General features: G+C 34.2%; 2 protein-coding genes and 1 long non-coding RNA gene across 3 annotated transcripts; 2 read left to right on the forward strand and 1 right to left on the reverse strand.

Moving 5' to 3' along the window:
- The first annotated feature begins 7,065 nt into the window (after positions 1-7,065).
- LOC107907039 (uncharacterized) lies at positions 7,066-12,661 on the forward strand. The gene is made up of 5 exons (XR_005916144.1): positions 7,066-7,126; positions 8,187-8,299; positions 9,615-9,698; positions 11,480-11,850; positions 11,928-12,661. It is a non-coding gene; the product is annotated as an uncharacterized lncRNA (long non-coding RNA).
- Positions 12,662-15,274: 2,613 nt separating this feature from the next.
- LOC107954225 (transcription initiation factor IIA large subunit) lies at positions 15,275-19,404 on the reverse strand. The gene is made up of 11 exons (XM_016889722.2): positions 18,987-19,404; positions 18,612-18,782; positions 18,361-18,513; positions 18,155-18,212; positions 18,018-18,076; positions 17,686-17,808; positions 16,420-16,572; positions 16,187-16,250; positions 15,940-16,103; positions 15,735-15,818; positions 15,275-15,625 (listed from the first exon to the last, which is right to left on the reverse strand). The coding sequence occupies exons 1-11, from the start codon at positions 19,107-19,109 to the stop codon at positions 15,602-15,604; spliced, it is 1,176 nt and encodes a 391-aa protein (XP_016745211.2). The 5' UTR covers positions 19,110-19,404; the 3' UTR covers positions 15,275-15,601.
- Positions 19,405-20,220: 816 nt separating this feature from the next.
- On the forward strand, positions 20,221-22,649 carry LOC107954224 (protein PLASTID TRANSCRIPTIONALLY ACTIVE 16, chloroplastic). Its single transcript, XM_016889721.2, has 5 exons — positions 20,221-20,864; positions 21,041-21,493; positions 21,609-21,677; positions 21,762-21,820; positions 21,939-22,649. Exons 1-5 carry the CDS (start codon positions 20,430-20,432, stop codon positions 22,489-22,491), a joined length of 1,569 nt encoding a protein of 522 aa, XP_016745210.1. The 5' UTR covers positions 20,221-20,429; the 3' UTR covers positions 22,492-22,649.
- The last annotated feature ends 729 nt before the right edge of the window (positions 22,650-23,378 follow it).

Consider the following 23,378-nt stretch of genomic DNA (forward strand, 5'->3'; position numbering starts at 1 on the left):
CCAAAGTCAGAACAGGGGAACCCGAATTCATTCTGACCTTGTCTCACAAAATCTATTATATCTCATGATTTACAATTCCATTGCTCACATCATTTCTTTTATAAGAAACTAGACTCAATAAGCTTTAGTTTCATATTTTATTCATCCTCTAATTCAATCTATACAATTTTTGGTGATTTTTCAAAGTTACACTACTGCTGCTGTCCAAAACTGCTTTAGTGCAAAATGTTGATTTCCATTTTGCCCCAAATTTCACAGTTTATACAATTCGGTCCTTTCTCAATTAACCCCTCAATTAATCTAATTTTCTCAATTAGTACTTTACTAGACATTATAAGTTGTTACACAACTATTGAAATTCAGAATTTCCACATATAATTCTATCTTCAAACTCTTTTACTATTAGGTCCCAAACATTCACTTTCTATTCAATTCTTTCAATAAAATCAGCATATGAACAATTTAAAGCTCTAATTTCATGCTAAATCATCATATACTTCCAGCACATATTCATATCAACTTTTAACTTCTTTCATAAAATCAAAAACTAATGGATTTAACAAGTGGGCCTAGTTGTAAAAGTCATAAAAATACAAAAATTTCAAGAGATAGTCAAGAATTGAACTTACTTGTAATAAAAATATGAAGAACCAGCTTGAAGAAGCCCTTCCATGGTGTTTTAGCTGATGAGAATTCAGAAAAATGAAGAGAAATCTAGATAATTCCACTTGGGTCCTAACTTTATTAAGCAAATTTTGCAATTTTCCAATTTTGCCCTTAATTCTCCGTACTTTCTTGCTGATTTCATGCCTCTGCCGTCCAGCCCAAATAGACCTTGGGTCTATTTGCCTTTTAAGCCCTATTCCTTTTATCATTTAAGCTATTTAATCATTTCCCAAAATTTTGCATTTGTTACAATTTAGTCCTTTTAGTTCAATTAATTATCGGAACTTTAAAATTTCTTAACGAAACTTTAATACTAACTTTTTAACACTCCATAAATATTTATAAAAATATTTATGGCTCAGTTTAAAATCCCCGAGGTCTTGATACCTCATTTCGATTCTAATTATTTTAATATTTATTTCTAGTGCACTATTCACTATTTCAAAAATTTTCCTAACTTCATATTTAACTTATACTTACTAAATTAATAATATTTTCTACCCATTTGTCGAATTTAGTGATCTCGAATCACCGTTCCGACACCTCTGAAAATTCAAGCCATTACATTTTTTTTTCGTCGGATTTGTGGTCCCGAAACCACTGTTCCGACTAAGCCTAAATCAGGCTATTACAACTCTCCCCCCCTTTAGGGATTTTCGTCCCCGAAAATCTTACCAGATGGTAGGTTAATGGTTTACTTCCACAGTATATTTCAAATTCACACATGATTTTGGATTTTCATATCTTTTACAGATAATCACATAGATTCATAAGAAAATCAGGATAGCGATATTTCAGCATCTGAAGCTACACAAAGTATCGAAAAATTACAATCCATATAGAATGATATCCATTTTGATAACCTGAGTAGTTTTCAGAACTATCAAATATTTCTCTCTTTTTATATTGTCCTCATTTTCTAATTCATTCACTTTTCCGACCACATTATTATTCTCCCGTACACGAACTTCTGTAACACTACACTCGTAAGCTTATTCAACCAAAATCTCACAAATTTCATTGTAACATTTTACTAATATGGGGGTGAGTGTAGTAAAGCCTCAAATTTATCTTACACATAAATGCGCATAACACATACCATCACAAATAGCCAATTCATTACTAAGTTCACATTCTCAAAGCATTTAATAAACATTTGCTTTTAATCACTTTTGTTCTCAACACAAAATTCTAACTCAAATCACTAATTCACAATCAAAATTTCTATATAGCATCATAATCCAAATATCATAACTCATATGCTTGTATAATTATAACATTCATCAATAAAAAAATGTTTTATTCTTTGATCCATACCTTTATGAGTTTCAACTCATAATCAATACATTTTCACTCAAACATTTTAGTATTTATTTCTATACTATTAGAATTAACTCAGTTGAAAAATATATCTGTCTCATCAAGATAATTTTCGTCATAGAACAATTCTGATAAGGGGGTGATGGTGAAGTCATAAATCTTTCAACTTGCTCTCATAGATACATATACATATATATATATATGATTTTGTATTCATCATCAATGTAATACCATCATAACCACGTAATTCATTCCAAGCAAATTAACACATCTATTTATTACAAATGTTTTCTGTCACTCACAATTTCACACAACGAATTTACTTACTCAAGCTCAACGTTAATATCTATTTAAATTCCAATACTTGGCTTCTATTTTACTTACCGACATTTGCCAAATTAGAGAACGTCTTACGAAATTGTGTACTTCGTTTTCTCGATGCCATAGTCCAACTATGGTCTTACACGTAATCACAAATCACATACCGATGCCATAGCCCAACTATGGTCTTACACGAAATCACATATCACTTACCGATGCCATAGCCCAGCTATGGTCTTACACGGAATCACATATCACACATATCACTTACCGATGCCATAGCCCAGCTATGGTCTTACACGGAATCACATAATCACATGTTCACATGTTGCCATGGTCAAACCATGGTCTTTTCCGTCAATTCATCACATATCACTGAACGAAAGTACTCATTCCTGCGTTCTACTCAATTTGACTTCCAATTCAAATTTTCATACTATTATAATATTCATGGTTTAGACATAAAACAAAATATCTTATTATCTTTAATTTAACAATTAAACATAAGATTCTATCATATGAACATACTAATTTCACTTATTCAAGCAGATGTACATACACACGTTCCATCTATTTAAGTAAATTTGCTTATCATATTCACTTAATCAAATATGTTGAGCACATAGCATTATATAATCACCAACATACTTGGATGAGCTTGTCACAACATAAACTTTTTTTTTTAACTTATAGTCATCTCTTTTCATACATGAACACATCCATATCACAAATTTTTATACTTACCTTTCCAAATTCCAACATAACGTGAGCATATTTCATTTATCTCAATATCATTTTTAGCATTATCAAAAATAGCTCGATTGAAAATCATCTCTGTCTTAACAAAGCAATTTCGTTAGAGCCCGGAGATATCACATCATCAAGAGTAATAACGTGGCATGTATAGCTAGGCTCACATATGCTACGTTTGGTCCGAGAACCGACTAAACCGTAGCTCTGATACCACTAAATGTAACACCCCTTACCCGTATCCAACACCGGAATAGGGTACGAGGCATTACCAAAACACATACACTTATAAACGTATTTAACCGAGTTATAAAATTTCATCAAAATTAAAACTTTCAAAATAATTAACATGTTTCTATAACTTTTCACAATATATCCTCAAAATATTATAATCATAATAATTAGGGCCTGCGAGACCCGATACATACTCATGCAATTTAATGCTTCATTTCCATTTCATTCAATTCGCAATTTCTCATGCTCATAATTTAAATCATATCGCTAGCAATTTCCATTTAATTCACGTACAATTCAATGACATCAAATTCAAAACTAATACGTATTTACCATTTAACTCAATGTTTATTGATTATACCATTCAATAACACATTTATGAAATTCTCAATTTAGCAATGAAAATATCACTTTAGTTTGAATAACAACATCGTCCTGATATAAATACACTACCACTTATCCATTTACTTTAATTCTTTTGGGCCCATTTGTCACTTACCATCCTTAATCAAATTAGGGAACGGTCACGGAAAATTGAGTACTTCACTTTCACTTTGCCATAGTATAACTATGGTCTTACGTATGATCAATTATCACTTGTCCCTGATCAGATAAGTGTAGCCACCTATCACTTTGTTTCTTGATCAGATAAGTGTAGCCACTTATCACTTTGTTTCTTGATCAGATAAGTGTAGCCACTTATCACTTTGTTTCTTGATCAGATAAGTGTAGCCACTTATCACTTTGTCCCTTTATCAGATAAGTGTAGCTAAAGCTATCACTTATCACTTTGTCTCTTGATCAGATAAGTATAGCCGAAGCTATCACTTATCACTTTTCACTTGTCACTTGATCAGATAAGTGTAGTCGAAGCTATCACTTATCACTTTGTCACTTGATCAGATAAGTATAGCCGAAGCTATTACTTATCACTTTCCACTTGTCACTTGATCAGATAAGTGTAGCTAAAGCTACCACTTATCACTTTGTCACTTGATCAGAAGTACTCAAATCCGGCGTTCCGCTCAATTTGATCATTTATTCATATATCAGGCTTACCAACATGTGTTAATTCATAAACCATTCATGGTATTATTTCATGCCAAATCATATACTGAATATACCATACACACATACTATGAAACTTTATTTTCACACATGAGCTTAAACCATGATCAATAATGCACAAAAATAAGCATCATTCATATTTCATCGTTTATGAGTTATAATCAAACATATGACCATTTATACACGAATCATTCATATATTTCCCAATTTTCCTCCTCCTCCTCTCCATTCCACATCCTTAATGTGTATAACACACTTAAACAACATTAACCATAATTTCAATATTAACTAACATGTATATTCAAAGCTGTTTATCCGAGTCAGAGTCACTAAATTATTTTTATCCGGAGCTACAGAGCTCCAAATTAAGATCCGTTAATTTTCCCTGAAACTAGACTCACATATCTTCATACCATAAAATTTTCATAATTTTTGGTTCAGCCAAATAGTACAGTTTATTCTTTAAAGTTTCCCCTGTTTCGCTGTCTGACAGTTCCGACCACTCTTCACTAAAAATTAATTATCTCATTGTACAGAATTAGGATGATGTTTTAGCTTGTTTCTTCTAAAAATAGACTCATTAAGGATTCTAACCATATAAACTATAACTCATAATCATTTTTGTACAATTTTTAATGATTTTCCAAAGTCAGAACAGGGGAACCAGAATTCATTCTGACCTTGTCTCACAAAATCTATTATATCTCATGATTTACAATTCCATTGCTCACATCATTTCTTTTATAAGAAACTAGACTCAATAAGCTTTAGTTTCATATTTTATTCATCCTCTAATTCAATCTATACAATTTTTGGTGATTTTTCAAAGTTACACTACTGCTGCTGTCCAAAACTGCTTTAGTGCAAAATGTTGATTTCCATTTTGCCCCAAATTTCACAGTTTATACAATTCGGTCCTTTCTCAATTAACCCCACAATTAATCTAATTTTCTCAATTAGTACTTTACTAGACATTATAAGTTGTTACACAACTATTGAAATTCAGAATTTCCACATATAACTCTATCTTCAAACTCTTTTACTATTAGGTCCCAAACATTCACTTTCTATTCAATTCTTTCAATAAAATCAGCATATGAACAATTTAAAGCTCTAATTTCATGCTAAATCATCATATACTTCCAGCACATATTCATATCAACTTTTAACTTCTTTCATAAAATCAAAAACTAATGGATTTAACAAGTGGGCCTAGTTGTAAAAGTCATAAAAATACAAAAATTTCAAGAGATAGTCAAGAATTGAACTTACTTGTAATAAAAATATGAAGAACCAGCTTGAAGAAGCCCTTCCATGGTGTTTTAGCTGATGAGAATTCAGAAAAATGAAGAGAAATCTAGATAATTCCACTTGGGTCCTAACTTTATTAAGCAAATTTTGCAATTTTCCAATTTTGCCCTTAATTCTCCGTACTTTCTTGCTGATTTCTTGCCTCTGCCGTCCAGCCCAAATAGACCTTAGGTCTATTTGCCTTTTAAGCCCTATTCCTTTTATCATTTAAGCTATTTAATCATTTCCCAAAATTTTGCATTTGTTACAATTTAGTCCTTTTAGTTCAATTAATTATCGGAACTTTAAAATTTCTTAACGAAACTTTAATACTAACTTTTTAACACTCCATAAATATTTATAAAAATATTTATGGCTCAGTTTAAAATCCCCGAGGTCTTGATACCTCATTTCGATTCTAATTATTTTAATATTTATTTCTAGTGCACTATTCACTATTTCAAAAATTTTCCTAACTTCATATTTAACTTATACTTACTAAATTAATAATATTTTCTACCCATTTGTCGAATTTAGTGATCTCGAATCACCGTTCCGACACCTCTGAAAATTCAAGCCATTACATTTTTTTTCGTCGGATTTGTGGTCCCGAAACCACTGTTCCGACTAAGCCTAAATCAGGCTATTACAGTAAGTGGTGTTTTCAGTGGTAGAATGAATCAATGTATAATAAAAGCTTATACCTCAAAAAATCAATTTTCTTTAATTCCAATATATATATTTTAAAACTTATTTTACTAAAAATAGTTATATTTTTTACAAATATAATGAAATATTTTTATATTTATTTTTAATATATAAATTTCCAGTAAACTAATTTTTTTGTTGGGAGCAACATTTACAGCGTGTTTGGTTCGCCGTGTTGGGTATGCGATTACGCCTCTATTACGCGCGCCCCACCCATTCCTGCGTTTGCTTTGCTGTAATGCCCTATTAAGGGCTTATGCGGTTACGGACGTATACGCGATATTCTCTGCTTCCTGGCTGATTTGCATTCCCTTCCAAAAACCACGATTACCCTATTACGAACGCATTCCCGAAAACCTTCTTTGTTTTACCCTCGCCGAAATCGACCTCCAGTCTCTCCCTCTCCCTCCCTCCCGAAATCGCCGAAATCAACCTCCCAACATCAACAGAAGCTGTTTCTACAAAATCACCTCCAGCCTCTCCCTCTCCTTCCCTCTCGAAATCGCCGCTCCCGTTTCACTCCACTGTCTCAGATCTCCGACCCAACTGTTTCGGCAAGTGGTTCTTCTCTTTTTTTCATCTCGGATTTTTATTTTCTTCCTCATGATTTTCTTTTTTATCATTTTCTTTGTTTATTCCCACCGGTTATTCCCACCGGCCGAATGTTGTTTATTTTTAGAACTGATTTGCTTGTTCTGTCAACATGCTGCAGATTTCTGTTCTTCAAATGCAAATAAACCCCCAAAAAAACCTTTCCAATTCAATCAAGGTAAACATTGTCTTCCCTAATCCCTTTTATGTTTTTAATGTTGCTGATGAAAGATTCAACATTTGTAGAAATTGAATCATGCATTCACCTGTAACATGAGGTTTTAGAAAGTTTGATTCATCAAATTGAAACATGCAGTCACGTTTAATAATGATACGACATTTTTTTTCTGAAAACTAACTAGTTGAATTGAATCATGAATCTGCTCTCTAATGATGAAAGATTGCACTTCTGGTTTGAATTGAATCATGAATCTGAATCAGCGAACCAAACACGCTGTTAACATATTCATAAAATAAAACTTCATTTTATTTATGCAATTCTGGTTTGAATCCAACTTTTCATCATGAAAGCCTATGACTGTTTTGAATTTAGATGGAAGATTGTTTTGAATCTGATCTGCAGTCTATTGTTCTGCTGAAGTTTGTCTTATTTAGATGAAGGTGAAGTTTGTTTTATTTAGATGATTCTGATCTGCAGTCTAATGTGATTTCTTAGGTTAAATATCTGTATGTTGTTTGACATGGCTTGCGTTTGGATGTGTTCTTATTTAGATTTGAATGTGTTCTGTTTTGACATGGCTTGCAGTCTAATGTGAATTCTTAGGTCAAATTTTCTTATTTAAATTTGAATGTGTTCTGTTTTGATGTTGCCAATATGAAACATCAGATCATCATGTTCTGTCATCCAGCTTTAATTCTAGTTTATTCTTGTGCTTTTCCTTTGCTGCATGGAACTACAAGGTTTCAGTCCCATAAATTGAGAAAATAAATCTGTGACTTGATATTAGAAAGTTGTTTTTGTGTTTTTCATGAGATAATTTAGATTACATAGACATGTACTGTGTTTGATAAATCTGTGTAGGCACTTTGACTGAGCAAAAATGTTACATGTACTGTGTTTGATAAATCTGTGTAGGCACTTTGACTGAGCAAAAATGTTGATGGATTTATTTTCTCTATCTATAGGAAATAAAGCTCTCTGTAGCAAAAATGTTTTCTTTTGTGAACTATGTTGTACAAGTTTTATCTTATTGCATTATTTGACTAAATACGTGCAGGTATGAGCCATTATCATTTGTATTAGGCAATGAGTACTTTCTTCACGGCTACGGTCCAATATATGCTCTTTCAGCTGATGTTTTGCAAGTTTGGTTCCTCTAAGAAGCGATAGGTACTATTAAATCCATAGTTATCTGTTAAATCGATTCCCTCTGTTCTTTATGTGTCTTGTTTGTGTTTTGTCTATATTTGGGTCGTAGATCTTGACTTGCTGACAATGTTGGTTTTGTATCTTCCGCAACTGTTTCAGCAAGAGATTATTGAAATGTTTCTTTGTTATTGAAATTTGGATTTTGAGCTACTTTTCTTTTTCTTCAGTTTTGTGGTTTTACTGAGTTTGCAGTGGCTGATTTCTCTTTTGTTAGCTCTGATTGATTTCTCTTTTGCAGCGGCTGACAATGCCTTTTTAATGTTGTTTATAGTGATTTTTTTTGCTTTTACATCTACTCGTGTTTGTGCAAAGTACTGTGTGAAGTGTATATGTTGGTGATTTTAATCAAATAAGTTGGTTCTTTCACATGCCATATTCAATATCTTGAATGGGATTCTTCAAATGATATGGGAGACTGCTTTGGGGAAATATATGAAGATTTAAGACGAAATTCAATTGTCGTGTTGTAGTTGATGCACGGCTTTCCTCTACATAACGGACTTTTAAAGTTAAACTATTTTATCTAGTTTTCATTTGGAGACCATGATATCTATTTAAAATTATTTCAAAATATTTTTATACAATGTAATTTTAAAGATAATTTATTATTGTTATTTAAATACTCGCTCTATTATTATTATTTGAATAAGCTATTTTATCTAGTGCATTTTGTCTATAATATTATCTTAATTGATATTATAAATAACTTAATTTTTATATTACTTAAAAATTTATTAGTTGAGAAAATTTTAACAATATGATAAACAATCTAAATAAAGGGTAATTATATTATTAGTTGTAATGTTTTAACAATATGATAAACAATCTAAATAAAGGGTAATTGTATTATTATAGAAAATTTGTACAATATGATAAACAATACGATAAACAATCTAAATAAAGGGTAATTATAATATTATAGAAAATTTGTACAATATGATAAACAATATGATAAACCTTGTATACATTCTGTAATTAATATTGTATTTAGTTAATTTCCAACAGTTAAGAACCTGCTTATAAATTGCGAATGTATTTAGTAGAGCGTAAAAATAGAAAGATTGAGCGTAAAAATAGAATAAAAAAAATCTCAAAAGAGGAAATACATTCATTTTAGATTAGTTGCTTGGATATCAACTATGAAGTCTGTTTTTGTGTTATGATCCATATCACAATGTTTCTACCTTCTTATTTATTACAAGTATAATTATAGTTTTAATTTCTATTTTGTACTTTGTAATGATTCTAAATTTGTATTGTTCATTTTTTTTGATAGTGTGTTATTGCTTCCTCTTCTTCTTTGGATTGTTTGACTGCTTCCTCCGCCCCCAGTTGAGCGTCTTCTTTTCACACAATCATTGTAAGTTCTTTGGCAATTAAATTATTTAATTCTATTTTACTGTTATTGAAATTATGATTGGAGAAATGTGACCCTTTTACTGCAATTTGACAATATGGAACACATTAATATCTTGCAGTAATGGCTCGTCTGCCTTTAGTTGCACAAAGTGTGAGGCGTAAAAGAATTGGTATTGCATTGACAATATGGTTCAAAATCTGTAGAATTGCGAGTTGGTTCTTACTTACATTGAGTGCCAGCCTTAGCCTACATAGTTATAGACCAAGGATTAGGTCCTATGTTTTAGATTTTTATGCAAAATGGGATTATGTGAAAAGGCTTGTATATGCTAGTGACGAGACCTCTATTGAACAAGTTAGGATGAATAGATTTGCCTTTTTCAAACTATGTGAGATGTTACAAACGTTAGGGGGATTGAAGTCGTCAAGGCACATGCTTGTTGATGAGCAAGTTGCAATGTTTTTACATATCATTTCCCATCACATTAAAAATCGAGTTATCAAGCATCACTTCAATAGGTCTGGGGAAACTGTTAACAGATCATTTCATAGTTTTTTAAATGCTGTCATACGCTTACAAGATGTGTTATTTAAAAAGCTAGAGCCAATTACAGCAGATTCTTCAGACACAAGGTGGAAATGGTTTAAGGTATTGGATTAAGTTTTATATATAGCTTATACATAATTTAGTTGATTTAGATTTAAATTTAGTATCCTAACTTAAGGTTTTATAACATGTGATATAGAATTGCTTAGGTGCTCTTGATGGAACCCACATCAAGATTAGGGTTCCAACAATTGATAAACCTAGATATCGAACGCGAAAAGGTGACATAGCAACAAATATGCTAGGTGTTTGTACACCTGAAATGCAATTTGTTTATGTTCTTCCTGGTTGGGAAGGTTCTGTTGCTGATGGACGAGTTCTTCGAGATGCCATTAGTAGGAGGCATGGACTAAAAGTTCCTCATGGTAAAGTGGATAGTTAGAGGACTTTGAATTATTCATTAAGATCAAAGTTTTTTGGGAAATTAATAATTTTAAAAAAAAATTTAGAGGTTGTTATTATCTAGTTGATGCTGGATACACAAATTGTGAGCGATTTCTTGCACCTTTTAGAGGAAAACGATATCATTTGAATGACTGGCGTCAGGGTTATCAGCCAAGTACTCCGCAAGAGTTTTTTAATATGAAACATGCCTCGGCACGTAATGTTATTGAAAGATGCTTTGGGTTATTAAAAATGAGATGGGGAATACTTAGGAGTCCATCATTCTATCCAATAAGGGTGCACAATAGGATCATTATTGCATGTTGTTTGCTCCATAATTTTATTCGAACCCATATGAGTATTGATCCTATTGAAGCGGAGGTGGGAGAAGGATTACCTAGTAATGTGGTAAATGACGATGAATCGAATATCGTCAATATTCATTCATTGGATGCTTGGGCTACTTGGGGGATGGAACTAGCCAACCAAATGTTCGATGAATGGCAAGCATCTAGAAATTAGTTAGGTTTAGAGAGAAAATTAGTTTGAGTTAATTTGTTTATGTTATTTTATGTATCTAGTTTGTGAAACTTTGGTGGTGTTTTTGTGTTTTTTGTATTGTACTAAACTTGTTGAATTATAATTTGATTTCTTTTCATTCATCATGTGTTATAATTTTATACAGTGTTGAGTTTTTGATTCCTGATATTGAACTCAAATTTAATTTTATAAAGCGTTCACCTTTTGATTCATGATATTAAATTTAAATTTAATTTATTTTTTTTCTTAAGATAATTATGTCAGGTGTTTCAGAATCAAATGTTCCTTCCCAATCATCTCGAGGAACCAAAAGAAAATGGATTCCAAAAGAAGATACAGCATTGGTTTCCTACATGGTGGACTTGCACAATGTTGGAACATTTAACGCTGATACGGGGTTCAAAGCCGGTTACTTAAACGAGTTGGAAAAAATGTTAGAAAGGCTTTACCCAATGCAATGTTGAAGGCTAGACCTAATATCGAGTCAAGGATTAGGTTACTAAAAAGGGATTGGTCAATCGTGTATGACATGCTTAATGGCCAAAACAATAGCGGTTTTGGTTGGGACGACCATAGGTAGGTCGTTGTTGCTAAAGATGAAGTTTGGGACTCTTATTTAAAGGTAAGAATGAGTTCAAGTCTTTATTATCTTATTTTTACCAAACTTATAACTAATATGATTTCCTCATTTTTGTAAAGTCATAAAGAAGCCGGTCAGTTCAGACATCGTAGTTTCCCTTACTACGATCAACTTACTGCCATATACGCAAAAGATCGAGCGACTGGGAAAGACGCTTAAACAACCGCTGACGTTCTTGAAGAAATAAATGCTGAGGATATACCTACTGCAGATATTAATGAAGAAAGAAACGAATACTATGACTGCGATGCTAATGTCTCTTTGGATGGCATGGATGTTTCTGCTACGGAGCCGCAACCAGACATAAACCAAGGGGGTTCCTCATCTTCAAAGAGGAAAAAAAATAATTCTGATGCAACTGGTCATTTTTCTTCTTCAGTTAATGATGCTGCCACTTTATTGGCTGAAAACATGCGGGCCATTGGCGAACAAATTAGTAGGAGTATTGCCTCTGATGTGGTAGTTCACCAAAGGTCAGAAGAATACCAGAGCATCCAAGAAAAAGCTACAAATTTATATCCAACCTTATGTGAAATAGAAGGTTTAACTGTGGATGAGCGGTTTTGAGCATTGAGTAAAATTCCAGATCATCCAACTCAAATGCTCGTTTTCTTTAGTTTACCTTCTGATGTACGATTGGAATGGGTCAGAAGATTTCTTGCTGACCATTAAAAATTATGGTTTTGTTGATGACATTTTCTTAACTTTTTCTGTTTGTAATATTTGGGATGGTATGTCATTACAATGTTCTAACTTTTTGATGTGGCAAAACTGTATAACATATGGATTATGACATAGAATTTCATGAATCTCATTTAACCTTTTGTTAATATTCATTGTTATTATGTTTATGCAAAATATAATTTTAAAGTTATTTATTACTGCTAATATTTTTATTGTAGAATAATTAAATTATTTGTTCCACAAATGATATTTTAGCACATTAAATATGTATTGCAGTTTAATAATAATAAAGTAGATTATAAATTATATTTAATAATAATTATTTAAATTATATTTTATAGTATTATATATTATGATTGTAGTAAATTCATATAAGAATAAGAATTTTATTAAATTATATATTATTAAATTATATTTAATAATAATTATTTTAAATTATATTTTATAGTATTATATATTATGATTTTATTAGTAAATTTATATAAGAATATTTATTAACAATTTTATTAAATTATATATTTTTATTAAATTATATGTAATAACAATTATGTTAAAATATGATTAAATTATTTATTATTTATATTAATAATCTTATTAAAATTTAATAACAATAATAATAATCATCTACCCTTAAAAAATTCTGCTAAGGGTATTCTAATCATTTTAGTTTTTTTCTTTATGCTATTACACCTCTATTCTATTCAACCAAACACAAGAATACCATTACGCCTCTATTCCATTACATTCAACCAAACAAAAGAATTACTTATTACGCCTCTATTTCATTACGCCTCTATTCCATTACAACGAACCAAACGTGGCCTTAGTGTCAACGGGAGGGAAAGAAGTGTGAATTAAGGCGGTTGTGAAGAGATTAATTCAGCCATTGCGAAATTCTGGTGGGGGTAGGGTGAAGAGGATAAGAAAATTCATTGCATGAGTTGGGTTGGATTAACAAGAAGGAAAGAGATGGGATTCAAGGATCTCTTGGTGTTCAATAAGGCCTTGTTGGAGGGTTTTGAATAATAAAGAGGGTTTTTGGGTTAGAATTTTGAAGAGAATTTGTTTTCCAAAATGTTCTTTTATGGAAGATGAAAAAGGGAGGGAAGGGGGGGGGAGCATCTTGGGCTTGGGTGGGAGAGATATTTTGAAAGAAAATGTGCAATGGCGAAGGGGATAGAGTTTTAATTTGGGAAGACAGGTGGGTACAGGGTGGTAAATTGGAAAATGGGTAGAAGGCAGTGAAAGTGGGTGAGAAGAATGGAAGTTGGATAGCATTAAAGGTGAGGGTGAGGGTGATTGGAGAATTTGGGCGAGAGTTAAAGAGATTAGAGCAAGAATGTGGAATGTGGATGGATCAAAAGATGAGGTGCAGATGGTGTAAGGAGTATGGATTGATTGGCCCCCTTCCTCCTTGGTAATGCCTTCACTACTAACTTTTGTTATTGGAGTCTTGATTTGTTGAATATTGTCATTTACTAAGAATAGCTTTGGGTTTGACTTTGACACATTTCAACAACAATTTCTCCAACAATAACTACCTCTTTTTGAGTCAGTTACGGCTGCCTCTGATTTCCCAACTTCATCAAATCTTTGATCCAATGAATCTGTCCTTTTTTTTTTATTTTTAACCTTATTTTTCTCACTAAAATGGAAGAAATATGATGTGTTGGTGTTGTGAAGAAAATATTAGCCTCATAATAAGGAACCAAAAAAATCCAAAATCCCTGAGTCATTTGCAGTAAGTGACCGTTAGCCCATAACTTCTTAACGGACGGTCGTTGAAAAATGTATTTCCCCCGTAACTACTTATTAACTGACTGATGACCTCCAATTTTCCCGCTTTCCAAAACAAGGCCTCCATTCCCCCTTTTTCTCTTTCCCCCCCTTTTTTTTCTTTTATATGTCTGCCATTGCCATTCTTTTGTTTAACCATTGCTAGTTTTCGTGAGTATTGAGATTTGAGAGTGTTAGAGAAGAGACAAAAGGGAGGTTATTTCTTTGTTTTCAACAATGGAGGACTGTGGCAACATATTTGAGAAACAAGTAATTGGGGTAAGCAAAACCAAAGTAGGGGGGAAACCACCCACCAGGCTACAAAAGCACGCCCCAGAATCTCTTAAGCTTGATCAAATGAAAGCTGCCGAAGCTCCAATTCCCATTCCGCTACTCACACCCCTCGCTTCCTCGCCTATTTCGTTCCCCGAGACAGACGGTTTCATGTTTCCGATGCCAAACAACATGAATGCTCCAACACCAACAACATTTGGGTGGAAACCACCAGTTAGAGCAGGGTTTAATGTGGAGGCTCCCACTTTGTTAGCTCTGTTTCACAACAAATGTGTTCTTGTCAACGATGCAAAATGATTACAACAACCAGTTCTGTTCATTAAATGGGGGATTTTTTCTCCATTGTCGATACCAGTGCCCTTCCCATCTTTTATAATTCGTTTCCCGTGCTTCTAGGTTATTTGATGTTTGCCATTACCTTATCAATTATGTTGATTCTTTATATTCTTTTCTTACTCTGTTTTTGCCTTACAATGATAGCAATACAGCTTGTTTGGTTTTAAGATTTGGCTGTTGGTAATATGCTAACAATATATCAAGGCGAGAGCTGTATTTCAGCAACAAGCAAGTAACGTAGACGCAAAGCGTTGGTTTAGATTTTGAAACCAAGCGGACAAATACATACATGTAAAGAAAACAAAGGGACTCGTAATTAAATTTAACCAAAATGTCTAAGTATATGGTATAAATGAAATTACATATTCCATTGCAGAAGTTTTTAGAACTGCAAGAAGCTGTCTCAAGTAGTCATCCATTCTAAGGCCGAAAATGCTCTCTTCCTTTATGTACAATACGACAACCATCGAACCCAAGTCTTAAGGAAGACATTAAAATAAAGCATATCCCATGCCCCTCAATCAACCTTTCACTCTAATAATAATTAAAAGACAAATTACGAAACACAGAATAACACCCCTTGACTTGCTCTTTTAAGGCAACTGCTGCAATACGATGGCGACTACAGTTTTATCTAACAAAATCAGAAATCAAATTCGCCTGTTGCCTGCAAATAGATAACATCACAAAAACTAGGGTTAGGAACAGAACAGACAATACTGAAAAGGTGAAAGCACCAAAGAGAAAAAAAAAAGCCATATCAGTGACATGCAAACCTTATTAAAGAGAATGTCTTTATTGTTTATATGCATGATGCCATCCTTAAGTGTGCACTTCCATCTGCTCTTTGTACGAGTCACCTACAAAGAAAAACATAGTATGTCATCATTTCTTGCCAGCATGAACATTATAACTTGTATAAATACAATATGAATAGGTCATAGGCAGCAATGATGCATGCTGCACAACAAGCAAAATCACCTTGTCAAATTGAGCCAAAACTAGATGTTGTGTGTTCAGCTCCTCTCCCTGGTCCACATCATCCAAATCATCTTCATCATCATCATCTTCATTCAATGGTTCATCATCGTCATCATCTACTATATCATTTTGGGGAGCAGGGGCAGGTGTTGAAGCCTGAAGGTCTGGCCAGGAAACAAGAAAAGCAGGTCAACCAAAAAACCAAATAGAAGATGCAATCCTCAATTCATCCATTGATTAAAGTTACCATTTGGAGCTGGTGTGTTCACCACATTGTAGTCTTCATTAACAACTCCTTGATAATTGTATATCTTCAAGGTGAGAGAAGAAAATCAGAAGGCAACAACATTAAGTTAGCCAACTCTCCAATGATAAACAAAGAAAAATGTCCATTTCCATACCACATGCACAAAGTGACACTAAGTCACAGAATTACACAACAAGATTAGGAATTCATCTAAGAAAGTCTATGATACTTACATTGGGAGTAGAAAGCATATCTTCGTACGAATCAGGAATTGGACCATCCAGTTGAGGAATCTTTGACGATGACCTAGCTAACTCTGCTAAGATCTTGCTTTTTGCAGTGGTTGTTGAGTGTCGTCTATCCAGGAAATTACCACCCCTACTTCCCTGAGATTAGAAATATATGATTAAAAAGGGTGTATAATCCACTAATAATAAATTCAAACATTACAACATTGACTCTGGTACAGGAGTACCCTTCTGGTTTAATTAAAATAAAAAAAATTTCCTCATAAATATTCATCAAATTACACATAGTTCAGAGCTTAAACTATATTTGTTTTTGCCTTTTTATTACCATAAAAGGTAAGCGAAAAATGAAAATAATGCAGGGGAAAGAGTACACGGTATGTCTGAAGCAGATCCAAGTATCTAACAATAATGGATAAAATGATTTAGGCTAACAGATAAAAGGAATTCATATAAGTGAAGCTAAACAAATCCTCTTATCACACTGATCTTAAAGACTTGTCACATACCATCTCTGAAGAGTTTTAACCTTTGAGAACATTCAGTGTCAGATCAAAATCTAATCAACAACACATCATTTAACCTTTGAGAATATTCTTTTCTGATTCATAGATAATAACTACAAACCTAAAACCCGTACCTATAAACATAAGACCACCATAACTCCAATACTGTCCAGAATCAGAATTTCCAGGATGAGATTGATCTGTGTCAAGTACTATTAATAAACTTATCCCTACTCTATTCTCCATTTAAATAGAAGAAACTAGCCATACTCCTACCAATCACCAAAGAACCAATATTTGATCAAAATAACATGAAGCCATCACAAAGGAGAACAATAAGCAGTGCAAGTTAATCAGATTAATCTTATAATTCTCATTTCAATATTAGCATTTTAGCCAGATATAATTAACAGATAGCTTTCTATCTGCCAACAGCTTATCAAGTGATGTTAGATTAAGTTGGAAAGCTCTCACCTGCATAAGTAAGACCCTCTGCAGTGATAACAGCCAATGGGTAGAAAGCATGTAATTACAGTATTTCCAAGTTTTGCAATATCAAATCAATGGTTTAAATTACCATGATATTTTAATCTGTAACGTCATAGATTCAAGAATCCTTTTTCTTGCCCCGAAGAAAATTAAAAGAACAAAGGATTCTATAACTTTCTGGGGAAGGAAGGCAAATCCATGGTCCACAAACAATGCTGAACATGATATACAGGTACTAAACAAGAGAACAACTAACCTCTGCCTTTGCAACTTCAGATGTAGCATCTCCAGCTCCATCTTGTTGGGGTATATATCCACCATTTTGATATTGTGCAAAATCCTCACGTTTTCTCTTTCCAGATGACATCATAAAGAAGTCCTGGAATTTTCTCCGTTATTAAAATTAATCACCAGCTTAAGTAATACCAGTTCATTTAGATGGGAACAACGATTATTGAAGGAAACATATCCCAAACAATTCAAACCATTGGGATTTGAAATCCTTTCTATGCGACCCAGAAGTTCACCCAAACCAAGAAAAACAAGACAATCTCTATGCATTGTGATGCCACTCAAAACAGTAATCACCTGTGTCAGGGGTTGATTAGAGGTTCCCCTGTCCACCTCCTCCCGCCCTTCCACATAAGCTACAAGAAAATGGAAGTGAATATTAACAAAGCATAGTGGGTTAAAACTAATTGCTCTTTTAATGTTGTCATACTAACCAACATTAACATCAACACTTAGTGGGGTCCTTTGATTTGACCAAGGAGAAGGAGATTGCTGCATAAGGGGTAAAAAAAGAATACATCAGCAATAAATCTACAGCAATCTCAAAAAGCTACGTTTCCTTTATGTGGCTAGTAGGTAATTGCAACAGCCATACACAATGTCGCATAAATGAATGTGACACTAACAGAACATTACTTACCATATACGGGCTTGGCCTTCCACCTTTTATGTCAGCATTACTGCCATTATCATTCACGGGAGTAGGATAATCACTACCTCCAGTAGGGATGTTATACATAGAACCATCCGCACTACCCGGCAGTGGTGTAGGAACTGGTGTTTGCAATGGAGTCTAGGCAAGCAAAAATCTCACATAAAAAATATCACAAAACAAGAACATCCACCATGATTTATAAATTCATAAAAGCACTGGAAACAGAACTAAATTACCGGAGGGAAAAGCATATCAGCTGTAGGAGTTTCGTATTCCTCCGTCCCTTCATAAGGAACATTAAGATCGTGCACAGGAGTAATTGCGCTACCGGGAGTAGGCTGCTTCTGCGAAGACCTCTCTATCGGACCCAATATTACTCCCGCTTGCATCATCTTCGCTTCCCAAATCTAAGACCCAACATCCAAGGCAATCAATTCAACTATACCAGCTCCATTGAAATAAGATCAATAAAAAACCCTAGTACTTCAATCAGATCAAATCCAGACCCGAAAGGAGTACTAAAAATATGTATTTTCCCCCTAAAATAATGAAATCAAATACTAAAATTTAAAAAAATATATAAAAAAGAAAATAAGAGAAGGATTGTGTACTCCTTGGAGTTCGTTGAGGACAGCTTCGCCAGGTCCACCGTTGTTGATGAACTCTTCGCGAACCTTGTTGATGACGTCTTCGATGACGTTGATGTAAACCGAACTCGTTGTGGTCGAGGCCATTTTTTCACAAATCTTCTATCTACAGCTCCTCCTCCTCCTTTCTCCTCCTCGATTCTTATGTGACTTCTTCCAAACAAAGAAATGTCTCGGATTCTTCAGTTTTCTCGGGAAAGAAAATATTAGGAGAAAAGGGAAAGGAGCATGGGATTGGGATTGGGATTGTGAAGCTTAAAGAACTGATCGATCAGATGAAATTAGAGAAGGGGGGGTCTTAGGGTTTGAAGAATCGGAGCTGAGAGAAGAGAGAGAAAGTGAGAGAAACAGAGGAGCGGACGAGAAAAGGAGAATAAAGACTACAATATAAATAGGTTTGCATCCGATTATAAGGAGTGAGCCACGTGGCGTAATCTCAAGGCCTCTCTCCAGCCTCTGTAGTCAGTACAATTTTTTTGGTCCAAATCTATCCTCAGTCCATGTACTTTGACAAAAGTTAGGATTTAGTCCATGCACTTAAAAAGTTAAAACCTAAATGTTGTTAATTATTTTTATTTGAAAATCTCAATTCAATCATTAACATAGTTAGTATTGTTCATCAAAATTTACCAACTCGGCTATGAAGTGGCATAATGTTGACAAAAAGAATCATTTTAAATTAAACAAATTTTGACAAAAAATAGTAACAATATTAATGATAGGATTAAGATTTTAGTGTGAAAAGTAGATATCAAATTCTGTAAGAACACAGGGACTAACAGCATATTTTGACCTTGTTGTTATCCAATCGGAGTATTTTGTTTTGGGGGTTTATTTATTAGATGTAGTAATATAATGGAAAGGAAAGAGGAGTTTGATCACCGTCCACGTCCATTGGATACTTACTTTTGTCCATATATGGGGGAGACACATTTTTATCTCTCTTTTTAACTTCAATACAAAAGATTGATTTGGTTACAGTTGAGCGTTAAGTTAAATAGAGAAAAACATGGCATGGTTGAGCACATTTCTTAACCCTGTTTGTGCTTGGTTCCTGTGGAGTGTGGACCATGGCTATGGGAGTTTGTGTTTGGTGAATGGATGAAGCCTGAAACAAATATAAAGTGTTGACGGTCGGATCTGTCATTTTCTGGTGGTTCAACATATAAAATCTAATGTGCTTCCTCAACGACTGGTGTTCGAGTCTCCTTTAGTAGATAAAACTCTGACTACGTGGCTCAACTCCATTTGCTGCCTTTCTATCACCTTTCTCATCTGGATAAAACGCAATTCGATTGCCATTAGCCACAGAGATTGACTAGTATTAACAACTAAATGGACCTTAGATAAGCATAGAATTGGATTGAAGGAGAGAGTCGTCCCTTTGCTTTGAGTTGGAACAAATCCATGGCTCCATCTCTCACCTCCAATTCCTTTCTCTTAACCACCACGCCCCGCTCAAGGGTAAACCTCAAGTACCAAAGGCTCGCAGTGTTTGCCAAAGGGTCCGGTCCCTTCTCTCCATTTCAGTTCGGGAAAGCTAAAGACAACCCTGAAGATGGTCAAGCTGAAGATACAGGCAATTCTAGTCCTTTCCGCTTCGATTTTGGTAAATTACCTGATGTTAAGACTTTGGTCCCCCTCGTCAGTAACCCTTCCTCGGGTTTATCGTTTGGGAACGTTAGAAGAAAAGACCCAAGCACTGTATTTGTGGCTGGCGCAACCGGCCAGGCCGGCATTCGCATTGCGCAGACGTTATTGCGCCAGGGTTTCACCGTTCGTGCTGGTGTGCCTGAGCTTGCTGGTGCCCAGGAGCTGGCCCGTCTTGCTGCCCAATACAAGGTTAGCCACAATAAGCTCAATTTGCTAGTATGATTAGAGATTTCAAATGGTGTCAAGGATGCTTTAAATTATATATCAAATGTCACTTTATGGAGATGATATATATAATTCATAGATTTAAGGATCATGTAAAGACCTAAATTTGATCTATCAACACTAACCTTCTGTCAGCACAGATCATATCCAATGAAGAATCAAAGCGTCTCAATGCTGTAGAATCCACCTTCCAGGATGCAGAATCAATAGCCAAAGCAATTGGCAATGCCAGCAAAGTAGTCGTCACGATCGGCCCTGGTGAGAACGGTCCCACTTCTGCGGTCTCTGCATCAGACGCTGTGCAAGTGATCCAAGCAGCTCAACTAGCCGGCGTAGGCCATGTTGCAATAGTGTATGATGGTAACCCAGGGAATGGTTCTACTTACAATGTGCTCGATGGTATCACGTCCTTCTTTAGCAACCTCTTCTCTCAATCTCAACCACTTAGTCTGTCCGAGTTCTTGCAAAAAATAATCGAAACTGACGTTAGCTACACGTTCTTAAAGACAACCCTGGCAGATGATTATTCGGAAGAGAGCTCTTACAATGTTGTGGTGTCAGCTGAAGGAAGCATTGGTACAAACGACTACAAAGTAATGTAACATAATGTAATGTAATGTATGCAGTTTTGTCTGTTCCATTGTAAAAAAAAATTCTTTCTCGATCAGAATCTCTGTTTGTCTCAATATTTTTGAAAACTTTGTTCAGGTTGCGAAATCCCAGATAGCATCTTTAGTGGCAGATGTTTTCTCCAACACAGCAGTGGCAGAAAACAAGGTACATTCATTGAATCTGTTCTTCCTTCTCATGTTGATTTTTTATTACATATATATATGTCCTAATGGTTGCTAAATGAGGCAGGTTGTGGAAGTTTTTACTAGCCCATCAGCTCCATCGAAGAGTGTAGACGAGCTTTTCAGGTAAATTACTTGGGGACTTGAATTGAATTTTGTTACTTCAAATAGATGTTATAAAAAGATGTTATATTGGTGGGCAAAAACTATGTTGTAATTGATGTTTCTGTTACTTGCTTTTAAGTGCTATTCCTGAGGATGGAAGAAGGAAGGCGTATGCAGAAGCCACCGCAAGGGCTAAAGCTGAAGAAGAGGCAGTATTAGCAGCTGAGAAAGCTCGTGAGGCGGCCGAAGCAGCGAAGAAGCTAGAAGAGGAAGTGAAGAAGCTTTCAGAGCAAGAAGCGAAGGCTGCTAACCTAGCTGAAGAAGCCCAAGAGAAAGCACAGGTAGCAGGGGCATCAATGGAAGACCTGCTGAGTAAAGCAAAAGACTTCAGATCAGGACTATCTTGGGAAAAATTCAGTTCCCAAATAGCCACTGCAGTTCAAAAGGCTCCAAATGAGGAGAAGCCTAAAGTCCAGGTAGCCACAGTGAGGGGAGAAGCCAAGGCTAGAAATCTACCGTCACAGAAAGCCAATGTGAAGCAAGCTCCAATATCGTTTTCCCCATTGCCAAAGCAAAAGGAAGCATCGAAGCCGAAACCAAAACCAAAAGCAAAAGAGGCAGAGAAAACAGAAGTGAGGAAGGTGTTTGGTGGGCTGTTTCAGCAAGAAACCATATATGTCGATGATGACTGAGAGACAATCCTTTCAAACCAATAACTTTGTGTCGACTCTTTCGGATGTTTTCTTTTTCTTTTTTTGGTGCAAATATTGTCCTATTATTTGTGTAATAATTGTTGGGAAGGCTAATGTTACTTGTTCTTGTCTCCTAATCTGAAAAATAATTTTTCTCAGGCATTGCTTTACTCGAAACCTAAGTGAGTAGATGCTGACAACAATTCTAAACACAAACTATTGGCAAGTATTAGTCAAAATTTTTATGGTAATTAAATGAAACCTGTTATAATTGTTCTATTGTATAGGTATTTTCAGAACATCCATATTCACCTTTCCTTGCCTGTGTCGGATATAAACCCCAAGGCTGAAGTTGTGTTAATATATATTTAAAATTATAACAAATTTGTTCCTATTAAATGATTTTCAAGGGTCTTATGAGCTAGATTCCGTTTTGGACAAATTCTTTTTGCTATACAAATCTCTTTCATCTTGCTAAACAATTTGATTATTAAAATATCAAGTTTAATTATTATATAAGAGGTGTTTATACTGGTGTCGGGCTGGATTTGGAGTCATCATACTCCTCTAACCATGGTCGAATTGTGCTCAAGTAGAATTTGAGTTTGGGTTGAATGTTGGTATGATATTAATATAATTAATGTTTGTTTAAATTCGTTTATATTTGTAAATAACTAATCTTATTTGTTTTAAGCTCATTCTTTAAAAAAATAATTTATACTATATTAAATTAATATTTAATATGTATTTTATTAAGATTACAAACATAGACACCCTAAGGCATTCTTTAATGTTTATATTACAATATTATAGGTTTAATTTTTACGCGATACAAATGATATAGTATGTAAAAATAAAATAAAATAAAACAATATATTACAATATTG

Source organism: Gossypium hirsutum, chromosome D07 (genome assembly GCF_007990345.1).
Source record: "Gossypium hirsutum isolate 1008001.06 chromosome D07, Gossypium_hirsutum_v2.1, whole genome shotgun sequence".
In the NCBI taxonomy this organism is placed as follows: domain Eukaryota; kingdom Viridiplantae; phylum Streptophyta; class Magnoliopsida; order Malvales; family Malvaceae; genus Gossypium; species Gossypium hirsutum.

Excerpts from the sequence above, each read along its gene's own strand:
- LOC107954225 (XM_016889722.2), bottom strand. The coding sequence starts at position 19,109 with ATGGCCTCGACCACAACGAGTTCGGTTTACATCAACGTCATCGAAGAC. Across the intron at positions 18,077-18,154 it reads AAGTGTTGATGTTAATGTTG|CTTATGTGGAAGGGCGGGAG; the intron begins GTTAGTATGACA and ends ATTTTCTTGTAG. Across the intron at positions 16,573-17,685 it reads CTGAAGTTGCAAAGGCAGAG|GGAAGTAGGGGTGGTAATTT; the intron begins GTTAGTTGTTCT and ends TTCTAATCTCAG.
- LOC107954224 (XM_016889721.2), top strand. The coding sequence starts at position 20,430 with ATGGCTCCATCTCTCACCTCCAATTCCTTTCTCTTAACCACCACGCCC. Across the intron at positions 21,494-21,608 it reads TTGGTACAAACGACTACAAA|GTTGCGAAATCCCAGATAGC; the intron begins GTAATGTAACAT and ends AACTTTGTTCAG. Across the intron at positions 21,678-21,761 it reads CAGCAGTGGCAGAAAACAAG|GTTGTGGAAGTTTTTACTAG; the intron begins GTACATTCATTG and ends TAAATGAGGCAG.